The sequence below is a fragment of the Crotalus tigris genome, unplaced genomic scaffold, assembly GCF_016545835.1.
Source record: "Crotalus tigris isolate CLP2741 ecotype Arizona unplaced genomic scaffold, ASM1654583v1 scf7180000019642.961951, whole genome shotgun sequence".
NCBI lineage: Eukaryota > Metazoa > Chordata > Lepidosauria > Squamata > Viperidae > Crotalus > Crotalus tigris.
The window spans coordinates 189,598-204,039 of record NW_024097636.1 but is presented as its reverse complement, the minus strand read 5'-3'; the positions used below and the strand labels follow the sequence as shown (position 1 = coordinate 204,039).

The following is a 14,442-nucleotide window of genomic DNA, read 5'->3' as shown; positions in this document are numbered from 1 at the left end:
GTGAATTGGTGGTGGCAAGTTGGCCGTGGTGAGTTGGCCATGACAAGTTGTCCACAGTGAGTTGGTGGTGGCGAATGTCCCATTCCACGTCAGGATTAGCTCTATTTGCAGCTCATTCCTTTGGCGAGTTAAAAACAGCATTAACAAAAGTTTTTTCATCCCAACCACCATATTCCTCTGTTCTCTTTTAAGCTACACTTAGCATATTATCAGATATATGAATAACATGAATTGATGATTTACTTAATATACTTAATATATTCTCTTTTAATCTTATATATTAATACCTACTCCAATTTCTCAGTGTGCAAGTAATCAAGCAAGAAGTCTTTAATTCCTTACAGATAGAAAGTCAGTAACCTTTAGTATTGTCTAACAAAGTTCTTCCATAAGACATTTAGAAAACAAAATATAAAATAATGAAAAATATGGCCAGGGTCCAAATAGAAAACCATTTTGTTTGTTTCTCTTTTAAAACGTATTAAGAAGGCAAGGTGGTTGCACAATAAAAACTTTGTGTGGAAGTACCACAATCTCTACTGAGAGACATGAGTTGTGCTGCTTAACCATGTATGCAAATGTAAAATGTTCATTACATTTTTTGTTACAGCTTACATAAAAAATTAGATGCAGGAGAACTTACATCTTTACACATTTCTAAAACAAAAACACATGTTATGATTCATGCCATTTAATGCCATTTAAAAAATTCATTTGTTCCATTTTTATTTTATTTCCCATGAAAGCAGACCATTTTTAATTGTTACTCCAATGATTCCTCAGGTAATTACATTTCACTGTCTGCAATCAATAGAAGAGATGCTTTTGGTCAGACATTGTTGCATAGAGCTGCTACAGAAGATGACCTAGATGGTGTATGTGCAATGATAAAAGCTGGTGCAAATGTTAATGCGCAGGACTATGCAGATAAGTATAATATCCAACATAAATTCAGTTTTATAAAAATTCAGTATCAATTTTAATTAATTGAAGCAAGAATAATATATTGTATAGGTTCATAAACATCAGATTTCATTTTGTTCAATGAAACTCTATTGTTCAGCTTTACATTGGAATAATACTTTCTGTAGATGTAAACTTTCCTGCACGACATTAAGAGTTGCTATAAGTGAAAACAGAATATAGACAGGCAGACAGGCAGGTAAGCAAGCAGATTGTTCTCCCTGTAATACATTCTGACATATTTTGAAATAAGTGGGAGTATCATTCACAACTTGCTAAAAGCTTACTTTGTTTCAAAATGAATGAACAAGTTGAGTGGCTAAGTAAAACTTGGTCTTCATAACAATACTTAAAGAGTCTAATTTAAACAGACATTTTTGAAATTGATGAGAATATTTAAGTATCTAAATTGTACTGGAATGGAAATTAAATCAGTAGAAAATAATTATGTAATAATGACTTTGATCCACTTGAAAAAATAATGTACTTTCAATTCTATAGGTTGGACTCCATTACATGAGGCTAGTTTGGCTGGATGCTTTGAAATATCAAATGAACTTTTAAAAGCAGGAGCTGATGTTAATTGTAAAGGATATGAGCAAGTAACACCATTACATGAAGCTGTTAAAGAAGGTCACTACAAGGTATAATTTCCATCCTGAAAGTATTCTATAAAATGTATTGTGTGATGCTTTAGCAAGTCACATTGCATGTTTCCCTAACATCCCAAATTTAGGGTTTTCCAGATAAGTTGAGCTTATATTAATTCTCGGTAAACATATATTTCTCTCTGCCACAGGACTCAGCTTCTAATTTGCAGGAACTTAAAAACAAATCATTTTCTAGGCTTCCTTACTACATCAAGTTGGAGTGCAGCACACTGTGATGTCTCTGTGGCTGCTGCATTATGTTTTGGAAATGGACTGTGTTTCGGTTCAAGTAATAGATGTCTTGCTGATCTTTTTTCGGTGAGATTAGAGGTTGTGTTGTAGAGTGAAGAAAGGGAATGTCATGTATCTTCTGTCTGTGATTGCAGTATCCTAACTGAAGAAGAGATCATGTCTTGAACTATCAACTAGTTTGGGTTTCTAAAATATGTTGTTAAGCCATACTAGCCAGATTAGTTATGACTGCCTAATACTGTAAAGAAGCTTCATTTCTTCAGTTTGAATTATTCTTTGCACCATTTATGGGAATAACACGGCAATAATTCAACCACCCTGAAACTTCATGCTGATGCAGAAAGTCTAAGTTCTCTTGTGCAGTGCATGCATCTGCTCCAAGTCTTTTTACAAGTTCTGTTGCAATTAGAGTGACTGTTCAGCAGGGAGCACTCTAACATTTCTAAAGATGTATTCCTGAACATAGACCATCTTATTTGTCTCTTGAGAAACCTATATGCGGGTCAAGAAGCAACAGTGAGAACTGGACACAGAACCGCTGCTGGGTTCAGAATTGGAAAAGGAGTCCAGCAAGGCTGTATACTGTTGCCCTGCTTATTTAACTTATATGCAAAGCACATCATGAGAAAGGCAGGGCTAGATGAAACAAAAATTGGAATTAAGATTGCCGGGAGAAATATCAACAGCCTAAGATATGCAGATGATACCACTCTAATGGCAGAAAGTGAAGAGGAACTAAAGAGCCTCTTGATGCAGGTGAAGAAGGAGAGTGCAAAAGTTGGCTTGAAACTCAACATTAAGAAAACCAAAATCATGGCATCCGGCCCTCTCAATTCCTGGCAAATAGATGGGGAAGAAATGGAGGTAGTGACAGATTTTATTTTTCTGGGCTCCAAGATCACCTCAGATGGGGACTGCAGCCAAGAAATTAAAAGACACTTGCTCCTGGGGAGGAAAGCTATGGCAAATCTAGACAGCATACTAAAAAGCAGAGACATCACCCTGCCAACAAAAGTGCGTATAGTCCAGGCCATGGTTTTCCCAGTTGCAATGTATGGCTGTGAAAGTTGGACCATAAGAAAGGCTGAGCGCCAAAGAATTGAGGCCTTTGAACTATGGTGCTGGAGAAGACTCCTGCGAGTCCCTTGGACTGCAAGGCGTTCAAACCGGTCAGTCCTAGAAGAGATCAACCCCGACTGCTCTTTAGAAGGCCAGATCCTGAAGTTGAAACTCAAGTACTTTGGCCACCTAATGAGAAGGAAGGATTCACTGGAGAAGTGCCTAATGCTGGGAAAGATTGAGGGCAATAGAAGAAGGGGACGACAGAGAATGAGATGGCTGGATGGAGTCACTGAAGCAGTAGGTGTGAACTTAAATGGACTCCAGAAGATGGTAGAGGACAGGAAGACCTGGAGGAACGTTGTCCATGGGGTCGCGATGGGTCGGACACGACTTCGCAATTAACAAGAACAACAACATTCCTGAACATGGCTTTTTTTGCCTCCAAATACTTAGCAAATTTTGCTTTAATCTACCAGTTACTTGACAATTAAAATATGTATGTAGATGCATATTCCTTAAATGTGAACATTCTGAACAGTTTTCTCATTAATCATCTGACTTGTTGATTTATAAAGTTATTTTGTTCTAAAAATAATTGATTCTTCTCACTAGTCACTACTGGTGGCTATTAGTCACTACTAATTGGCTACTAGTCACTAGTTAATTCCTAAAGTAATTCATTGTTCTCATCTTGCCTGGTCCCTACATACTTGTACTTGACTTTTTACATACAGTATTAGTGATACAACTCAACCTTTGGTTTTTAATTTTTTGCAAAAGTATTGGAAGGCAATCAAAAGGCAGTACTGATCGCTTCTCTATTATAATAGCAAGTGTTTTTTATTTGATGTGTCCTTGAATATATATTCAATCCTGAATATATTTCAGGATTGAATTCTAAACATACCTACTACTTCACTTAATACGATATTTTCTAGGCAGACTTGGATAGATTTGTTACTTTTCTTTTGGACAGCTCTTTTTAAATATAATGACAATGGTTAAGATGCCATATGGATATTTACCAAGCCATAAAGCTATAAAATAAAACACAAATTATATCTGCTAATTTGTCAGGTTCTGTCTGCAAATTCAAAATTAAGTTAACTTTGTTTTCATGGGCTTCTTGGTAGATATTTTTTTCCTATTTTGAGTATTATTCAGTGTTGTCACCTGCAGCTGCTTCTGTCATCTTTTGTACATAAAACTGGAGGATTGGAAAAGGTGTTAACTGAATATAACTCAGTTCTTCATTAACGAAGCTTACCACACTGTCACTATTTTTCACTAAAATGGAACCAATTTATGCCTATGTTAAGCTTTAAATGCAAAAATAATAGAGGCTCAGGCTTATCTAATTTAGTAATGAATATTTCAAATTTATGGTTTCTTTTATAACAATTTTTAGACTTTTATTTGTCAACATTTCTGTAAGTTAGTGGAGTAATTGTTTGTTTATCCATTTGTCAAATTTATATGGCCATCACATAGTTAACTATTGATTTTAAAATGCTAATTAGAAGACAGCACTTACTCAGTTTTAGGACAGTGATGGTGAAGCTATCTGTCAAGATGTCATACCATAACATTTTGGGTAAACACCAGACAACAACTATTTTTAAAAGCACACCCTGTTCTTGGTATGATTTTTGGAGATTCCAGAGGCCATGTGAGAACGGGGCCTCCAGAGGCCTTTCACACAGCCTCGAGACCCGCCCAGAAGTCAGGTGAGAGGGACGTGCTCTTGCATGACTGCCTGAGCCTCCAAAAAAATGTGCAAAAATGGTGTGCTTCCGCACAGTTTTCAGAGGCTGTAGAGGCCATAAAAAAAGCATTCTCCAAAGTTGCTTCAAGAATGAAGGCCTCGTGACTTCCGGTGGTTAAAGCGGTGGAGATGGCGGCTACTTTGTAGCCGTCCTCCTGAGAAGGTGTCAGATCCGCGGAGCACAGCGTTTACCAGCTGGCCCGCGGCTCGCAATCCCCTTCCCGGGCGAAGGGAAGGGGCAGAGATCGCATGAATAGAGGTAGAACCTCTTAACTCTCCCTGGATTTTTATTTTTAGGGGGGTAGAAAGAGGGTTCCCTCGGAGTTCATTGCCTTCTCCGCCTCTCAGCTGTCTTTGTTTCTTCGGAAACAAAGCGAGACGCCGCTACCATCTCCGTACTTAAAGAAACCGTGAGTAATCTTAAACCGGACAGAACTGTTTAAAGGATTTTATTTATAGTTTAGCTTCATTTTATTTTTTTTTAGTTTATTTAGTTTATTTAGTATATGCTGATTTTTTTTTATTTTTTTAAGCTTTCTCTTTTTTTTCGGGCGGAAAAGTGAGAGTGAAAGTAAAATGGCGTTTTGAAAGTTTTTTTTCCTTTAAAAGACGGATCGGCTGAATTGTTGTTTAATACTGCTTTTTTTTTACTTTTTTTACTTTTTTATTCTTGGGGACTTTTAGATTGATCTTATTTTATTCTATTTTATCTTATTTTTAATTTTTTTTTTTGGATTACTTATTTTTATCGGTATTTTTAAGAAGAAAGGAAGATAAATTAAAATGGCTTCAAAACGACAACCAGCTACTGCAGCTTCTAAAGTAACTTCTTCTCCTGCTACTTCTACTGTGCAACAACAACTTAAAATAATACCCTCAGTGCAGCAACCTAAATCCACTCCACCTTCACCTCCCCCATCTGGCACATCAGCACAAGACATTAAAGAAATAATGGTAAGTGCTGTCTCACAGTTTAGGGAGGAAATGAAACAACTTTTGGACCAGAATAAATCTGAAACTAAGGAGGAAATGAAGAAAGAGATGAAGGAGCTTTTAGAACAGAATAATGCTATTTTGAGGGATGATATACTTCTAGCTCTATCTGGAATGGCCTCAGTGGTTGTGAAGCTGGACTCCAGAGTAGAGGAAATTGAAGAAACAGTTGAACTTTTGGATTATAAATTTCAAGATATGGAGAAAAAAGTGGAGACTTCACAAGATGATATTCTTATGTTCCAGTATAGACAGATGGAATATGCTTTGAGAATAAGGGGTCTGAAAGAAGATAAAACTCAAGATTTGATGGAAATGGTGATTAATGACTTGGCTGTTATTTTGAATATTGATAAAGAAGAGTTACGTGGGGATGTGGAAAGAATTTATAGAGTTAATTCTTGGATTGCAAAACAGAGGAATTTGCCTAGAGATGTGGTGATATATTTTGCTAAGAAGTCTTTGCGAAATCAGATTCTACAAACTTTTTATAATAAAAGATTTCAGATTGCTGCCCAAGATATTATTATTTTAAAGGAAATTCCACCTAAAATTTTAAGAAGCAGAAAAGATTTTGCTTTTTTAGTAAATGAACTTAAAGCAAGACAAATGCCATTTAGATGGGAGATTCCGATGGGCATTGTTTTGAGCCATGCGGGGACACGTTATAGACTTAATACAGTTGCTAAAGCTAAGGAATTTTATAAAACGGTCCTGGGAGCAGGCTCTCCTTTGCCCATGATGCATAAAGTCTTGAGTGACAAAGAGATGGAACAGAAATCTGAAGGTACAGGGATGATGACTGCTGGACAGGTGGTATGGATGTCTCAACCAGAGGTTAAAGAACAGAGAATGACCCGTGCAGCACATAAACGTAAAGAAAAAGAACAACAGAAAAAAGAAAAAGAAAAAGAAATTGAAGAATCTACTCAGCAAATTGCTTCAGTGCCGGTGGGAGGAGCAAGACCCAAAAGCTCTGCTACATATTCATCAGCAGCAGAATTTGAGCGGATCTTCTCCAGGCTGAAGGCCAAGGGAGATGGCAAAGCTCCTGTCCTGGAATGTTAATGGATTAAACATTCCTCAAAAGAGAAAAAAAATTTACCACTATTTGAAACAACATAACAATGATATTATTTGCTTGCAAGAAACTCATATTACAGCTAAAGATCAAAAATATTTAAATAATCCTCGCTTGGGATCTCATTTTGTATCTCCCGCCCCTGGGAAGAAAGGGGGTGTGGTAATCTATGTTAAACAGAATTTATCCGCTACCTTGTTAGAATCAGATCCTTACGGAAGATATGTTATGCTTGAACTTGGTTTATATGGCAAGAAAATTCTTATTGTGGGGTTGTATGCACCAAACCAGCAACAGGAGCAATTTTATAGGTTACTACATCAGAAAATAACTTTGTTGGACTATAGATCTGTGATTTTAATGGGAGACTGGAATGGTGTCTTAGATATACAAATGGACAAAAAAGGCTCTTCTACCTTTTTTAAACAGGCTAAATTACCTAAAGCCTTTTTTGATATGAAAGAAGATTGGGAATTGAGAGACTATTGGCGTGAACGTAATCAAGAAGAAAAGGATTTTACGTTTTTCTCAGATAGACACCAATCTTTCTCAAGAATTGATTTCTTTTTGATCACAACAGATTTATACAACAGGGTGAAGAATGTAAAAATTTTTCCTAGGACATTGTCCGATCATAGTCCAGTTTGGATGGAACTGTTTGTAGAGAAGGAAGATAGGAGATCCTGGAGGGTGAATGAGAATTTATTTAAACAAGAAAAAAATGTTCATAAATTAAAGGAATGTTTAAAGGAATATTTTACTTTAAATATGAACAAGGGAACATCAATGTCAATGGTCTGGGATGCAAGTAAAGCTTTTATGCGTGGTATTTTGATAAAAATGAATAATTTGCATAGACAGAAACAGACTCAGAAACAGAAAGACTTGGAAGAGGAGATTAAATTAAAAGAGAAACTTTTAATTTCAAATCCCTTAGATGAAAAGGTTAAAGGAGCTTTAAAATTGCTAAAAACACAATTTAACATGCTGATGGCTGATCAAGCTGCAACTAATTTGCTATTTATGAAACAAAATACATTTTGTAATGCTAATAAACCAGGGAGATGGTTGGCTTATCAGTTAAGAAAAAAACAGAAACAGAGGAATATAGATAAAATAAATTATAATGGTAAATTGGTTTATCAGAAAGAATTGATTAAGAAATCTTTTTTAGAATACTATCAAAAATTATATAAGGGTACTAATATTCAAATTACAGATATAAATAATTATTTAGGCAAAGTTAACTTTCCTAAATTAACAGAAGATCAGGAAAAAAAGATTAACGGTTTAATTACTAAGGAAGAAATTGTTACAGCTATTAAACAATTGAAATTGGGCAAAGCGCCGGGTACGGATGGGTTGACATCTATTTATTATAAAGCTTTAGTAGAAGAGATGATTCAACCGTTGTGTGAACTGTTTAATAATTTATTACAGGGGTTAGAGATCCCTCCATCCTGGCGTAATGCATTTATATCATTGATTCCAAAAGATAGTCAAGATCTTACTTTGCCTAAAAATTATAGGCCTATATCTCTTTTAAATGTGGATTATAAAATTTTTGCAAAAATTTTAGCTAACAGGCTTATGGGGATCTTGCAGCAGTTTATACATAGGGATCAATCGGGTTTTATAACTGGAAGGTATATGAAGAATAACGTTAGACAAATTATTAATTTATTAGAGTATTTAGAAAAGAATAACCAAGTCTCTGCAGGCCTGATATTTTTGGATGCTGAAAAAGCCTTTGATCAAGTGAATTGGCAGTTTATGTTGTGTTTAATCAAGGAGATGAATTTTGGACAAAATATATTACAAGTATTATCCAATATATATCAAAAACAGACTGCTCAAATTATTGTAAATGGGGGTTTGTCAGAGGCTTTTGTAATAGAAAAAGGAACAAGACAGGGATGCCCGTTGTCTCCGTTATTGTTTGTTTTAACACTGGAAATTTTGTTGATTAAAATTCGGGAGTCTCAAGAAATAAAAGGAATAGAAATTAATAAAAAAGAATATAAATTAAGAGCCTTTGCAGATGACTTGGTTGTTACTTTGTCTCAACCTGTTTCTTCGGTGGTGAAATTATTACAATTGATTCAACAATATGGACGTGTTTCTGGCTTTAAAATTAATAATAATAAGACCAAAATATTAGCTAAAAACATGACTAATGGTGATAAACAGGCTTTAGTTAACTTAACAGACTTTGAAATTGTTGATAAGGTAAAATATTTGGGGGTTACATTATCTGCTTCTAATGTAAAATTGTATAAAAATAATTATGAAAAGCTGTGGATGGAGGTACAGAAGGATTTAAAAAACTGGAATAATTTACAGTTATCCCTTATGGGCAGAATTGCAGTTATTAAAATGAATGTCCTGCCAAAGTTTATTTTTTTGTTTCAAATGTTACCTATCTTAAAGAACGAACGTAATTTAGATGAATGGCAAAAAGGTATTAATAAATTTGTTTGGGCAGGGAAAAAACCAAGGGTGAAACTTAAAATAATGCAAGATTTTCGTGAGAGAGGTGGACTCAAGGTACCAAATATGAAATTGTATTATGATGCTGTAGTATTGACATTGATTAGCGACTGGGTGAATTTAACAAATACAGAAATACTTCATTTGGAAGGCTGGGACCTATTTTTTGGATGGCATGCCTATTTAATATTTAATAAAAAAGTGGATTGGGTTTTTAAGTCTCATATTATAAGAAACTCTTTGCTAAGAGTGTGGAGAAAGTATTATAAAAGTGACTTCAAAATACCATTATGGGCTATACCTCGGCATGCCATAGAAGGTATAAGGAAAGGGGTAAATATGGACAAGGTCTCTTACGTACAGTTATTAAGATGGGATGGCCAAGACTGGCAGTTAAAATCTTTGGAAGAATTAACACATGAAAACTTAACTTATTCATGGTTCCAATATAGACAAATAGTGGATAGATGGAAGATGGATTGTAAAATGGGCTGGCTTAGAGAAGATGAAATTTTTTTAAAACAAGTAAGAGATCAAAGGCCAACCCATATTAAGAGAGTTTATGGGGTTTTAGTGGAATTAGATTCAGAACTTGAACTAGTTAAAGATTGTATGATTAAATGGGCACAGAATATTGGTGAAACGATTTCAATGGATACTTGGGAACTTATTTGGATAAGAAATGTTAAATTCACACAAGCGCAAAATTTAAGAGAGAATTTTTATAAGATGTTTTATAGATGGCACCTTGACCCAAAGAAAATGTCCATTATGTACCCTAATCTACAGCCGAAATGCTGGAGATGTGGATATTTGGATGCTACCTATTACCATATTTGGTGGACGTGTAAGCATATAAAAGCTTTTTGGATTAAGATATGGTGGAATATTCAAAGAATTTTTAAAAGGAGGGTAAAATTTACTCCGCAATTATTTTTACTAGGTATTGTTATTGACTGTGATGCTAAGGAGGTTATATTGATGTTAAATTTGATTACAGCCGCTAGGTTGTTAATAGGACAATATTGGAAGAAGGAATCTTTGCCTACTTTACAAGAATGGTTTCATAAAGTTTCGTATTTGGCAGAAATGGCAAAGATTTCGGCTTTCTTAAAGGAGCAATCTCAAGAAAATTTTTTTGCGGTATGGGAAAAATGGATAAATTTTATACAACATAATTTGGATATGGAAAAATATTATCTAGCCTTTTTATAATTTGTAATGATTGTTTTTTCTTTCTTTCTTTCTTCTTTTTCTTTTTTATATATATACATTTTTTATGTATTATTATTCATATATTTTTTTTTTATATATATATATATGCTTTATTCTTCGTCTACTTTCTTCTTTCTTCTTTCTCTCTCTCTTTTCTCTTTTTATTTTTTTTTTCTTTTTTAGTATATATTATTCATTTTAAAGTTTATGTTATCTATATTATTATTATATATATTATTATTGTGATTTTTATTATTATTATTAATTATTTTATAAATTGCAAATATTATTTTTAAAATATTTGTTAAATAATCCTATATTCAGTTCTGGGAAGTCGGGGGGGGGTGGGGTGGTTGGGGAGGGGGGGGTGGATTTTTATTTGTAAAACTTTTGAAAAATTTCAATAAAAAAAAAAAAAAAAAAAAAAAAGAATGAAGGCCTCGTGCGATCTGCAGCAATCTTGGTAGGCCACAAAGGTCTGTTAACAGAAAGGTAAAAAGGTAATTGGCATGCAGAAGTTCCCAAGGAGTACTGGGCTGCAGGAGAAATCCAACTTTCCTTGGGGAATGGTGCAAGGCGGTAATGGTGTTAAAGCTGCCTAGACTTCAGGCCCAGCTGGCACAGTGCTGAGTCCCATTGTTCAGGGTGGTCTAGATGGGCAAGGGAGATAATTTTTATTTATTTATTTTTCACATTTTTTAACCACTCATCTCCCTCAAAAAGAACTGTTTCTCTTTTGTTCAGAGGGAGGTTGTGTGACACACCAGGAGAGTCAAGTTAGGCATTTTCCGAATTGTTGACATGGTGAGCCCAAAAGGTTTGTCATCACTGTCTTAGGAGTCTAGCCAGAAACCTTCTCTTTCCTTTTAAATTTATAATAATAATGTTGAATTCTGAGGCTAGCAATGGTATGTATTACACCATAGAAAAGTTTCAAACAATGAACAAAACAATGAAATATCAGCTCAGCTCCAGGCTCTTATTCCAGACTAGCTCGTCAATATGCACTGTAACAATTTATGCAGAATCATCCTTGCTTACTTTACAAGTAAGAAATTACAATGCACAAAAAAGCTTTTGCCTTTCTCTGCTCAGTTGTCATAAAGTTTTAAACTGAGTCTTAAGAGTGACAATCTGTATCATGAAAAATGAAAAGAAAAAGTATTGAAAACACCGTAAGATTTATATTTACTTCTAGGTAGTGGAATTATTGCTTTGGCATGAAGCTGACCCACTGTTCAAGAATGAAAGAGGAAAGAATGCCTTAGAAGAAGCTACTGACAAGCGTATGAGGAAACTAGTGGAAAGTTATATAGCTCATTCTGGTAAAAGATCAGCATCAGGTAGGAAAGAGCTATGACATTAACTCTTTTAATATTGAATTGCAAAAGAAAGGTTTGAAAAATAAATGAAAATATGGATTTTGTTCTAAAGTGATTTCCAAATGGAAAAAAAATTAGGTATGTTCTTTTCTTTGAGTAAAGCAATCAATTTAACCATTTCTACTTTTTTATATGGGAAATAATATATATTAATGCTTATACTTATTAATCTTTATATACTGTCATCATTTATATTAACAACATTTACTACACTCTCTCAGGTTCTTTAACTTTAAAGGGGAAACATTTTTAACATCCATTTTAAAACTCTAGACTTTTATTTAAAAATATTTCTAAAATATTTGAACACAATTCAATAATATTTTACAAACTTTAAGAATTATTCAAGGATAAGACTACATTAGAGCTTTCTTTCAATTGCATACTGTATATCAGACTTGTAAAAATCCATCCTAATTCCAATTAACTCATTAAATTTAAGTCACACCCTTTAGCTTATCCTCAAGGAATAAAATCTTTTCTGTAATGCCTATCAAATCTATTTTTTAGTATCCATGAAGAAAATGTCCCAAACATATCCTCTTGCGAGTTGTAGATTTGCTTGGAGCTCTTGTTTCAGTTGCGCTGAGAGGGTTGTATTTAAACAGTCATCATAATAAAGATTGGTGTCAGATTTGTATTCCAAAGATGCAGTTAAATTCTTTACATCAGAGCTTCCCAACCTTTCTGGGTTGTTGGCCTGGAGGAAAAGGAAGAAGCAGGGAAATGTGTGTTTGTGTGTGCACGCATGCGCAAGCACATGCGCAAACAGGTGCATGCACAGCAGCAGCGCTAACGCCCGCACACTTGTGCAAGTGGGCCACACACACCCGTGTGACATTGGCAGCGGTGCTAGCACCCAGCCATTCCCATGGCCCAGTGGTCAACAGGCCGCGGCCCACAGGTTGGAGATCCCTGCTTTACATTATAGATATTTGTGAAATTGCCTCAGTGATTTGATAACTTTCTACACATGATTGCAGATCTTGCTCTTCTTTTATATCATCTGTATCATATCTTCCTTTATAACAGTGGTCCTAACCCCCAGACTGTGGCCCACTACTGGACCCTGCCCGTTCTGAACCAGACTGCGCAAGCAGTGGGCAATGGCCCACCCGTAGCTTCACTTGCTCAAATGAAGTTGCACTCAATCAGAACCATCCCCCCCGCCCCGCTGGTCCGCCAAGCTGGAAAGGTTGGGGACCGTTGCTTTATAATATCTTTAGAATATGATTGGTCTATAAAGTAAATGGTTTTCTGTAAATATTTTTCAACTACCTCTCTAAAAATATGCTCAATATCATAATTCACTGTCTTTTTAGCTCCCTCTTTTAGTCAGAGTAGATTTTTTATAAAGCAATTAATACAGAGTACTTAAAAATAATAAAACCACACCTTTTATATTCTTAAATTTCTCCATCAAAATAAAAAAAAAGATATTCCATGCTTCTTATTTTAGCTTGCCTCCAGCAACCCTCTTTCTTATCATTTAACAATAAGGAAGTCTCAAAAATTGCACAAGTCTTCAAAAAGGAGTAACAGTGCGACTAGAAAAAAATGCTTTTAGCTAGTAAAGATAATAATCCCATAAAATGATTAAGAAATGAAAGACACAACTCATTGTCAGTTTGAAAAATAAATTCCAAAACGGCTGCTTTTTCAACAGCCCTCTAGCTGAATGGCTCACCAGCTGCTCCAATGCACAGCTCCCAAGGGTTCCTGCAGATTTTTTCTTTTTTCTTTATATTTTTCTCTCCCCTCTTTTTCTCTCTGTAATTTTTCTTTTTATATTTTTCTTTGTATTAGTTTTTTATCTTTTATTTTTAAACTTCAAGAAAATATTTTTTAAAAAAAAACTTACAACAGGTCTTCACATGTAATAACTGTTATAGCGTCCTTACTGTCAAGTATCAAAATTCAGGCACTTGCCAGCAAGCGTGTATTTATGACTGTTATAGCATCCTGTGGTCACATTCTCTCACTCTGCACAAATTTTCTACTTCAATTCCCCCCACCCCCATCTTTCTCCCTCTCATCTCCCCACTTTTGGCCCCTATACACAGTATGGCTGAGATGAAGAGGCTGCTGTATTCTGCCACTGCCCTTGTCAGCTAACCTCTCCTCTATAGGGTCTCTGATATCAACCAGCTTCAAGCTGCATATTGGGGGGCTCTGTTGGCTCTCCTAGGCAGGTCAACCCTGCCTCTCATTCTGGCGGCCTTGCTTCACTAGAAGCACTCAGCTGAGTAAAGCATGAGCAGCACCATCTCCTAGTGCAGGAATGGCCCCTTATCACTGTTCAATGGACATACAGTGGCAGGAGTGACTAATGAGTAGGGAGGAGATGGACTGTTCGGCTGCTACTCCTAGTGCGATCTGATATCCTCCTGGAGAAACGCTGGCTTGGCCATGGGATCGTGCGTTAACCAGCCCTGTTTCATGTGCTTGCCAGCATAGTTAATACTATGGCTGCCCCATTATTTCCATTGTCAATGGAAATAATATTGAAGAAACAGTGGCAGATAATATTTATTGCACTGAGTTATCCCACGTAGAATGCTGCGGTGAGATGGCTGTGGTGAGATGGCC

General features: G+C 35.5%; 2 protein-coding genes across 2 annotated transcripts in view; both read left to right on the top strand.

Moving 5' to 3' along the window:
• LOC120317410 (ankyrin repeat domain-containing protein 31-like) overlaps positions 1–1,935 on the top strand; it is a 30,178-nt gene extending 28,243 nt beyond the window's left edge. The window contains exons 10-12 of the mRNA XM_039364029.1: positions 784–897; positions 1,465–1,607; positions 1,810–1,935. Of these exons, the coding sequence (XP_039219963.1) occupies positions 784–897; positions 1,465–1,607; positions 1,810–1,935 (383 nt within the window). The remainder of the gene's footprint in view (positions 1–783; positions 898–1,464; positions 1,608–1,809) is intronic.
• The window catches only part of LOC120317402 (ankyrin repeat domain-containing protein 31-like), a 45,153-nt gene continuing 31,803 nt past the window's right edge, over positions 1,093–14,442 (top strand). The window contains exons 1-2 of the mRNA XM_039363995.1: positions 1,093–1,607; positions 11,670–11,814. Of these exons, the coding sequence (XP_039219929.1) occupies positions 11,760–11,814 (55 nt within the window). The 5' untranslated portion in view covers positions 1,093–1,607; positions 11,670–11,759. The remainder of the gene's footprint in view (positions 1,608–11,669; positions 11,815–14,442) is intronic.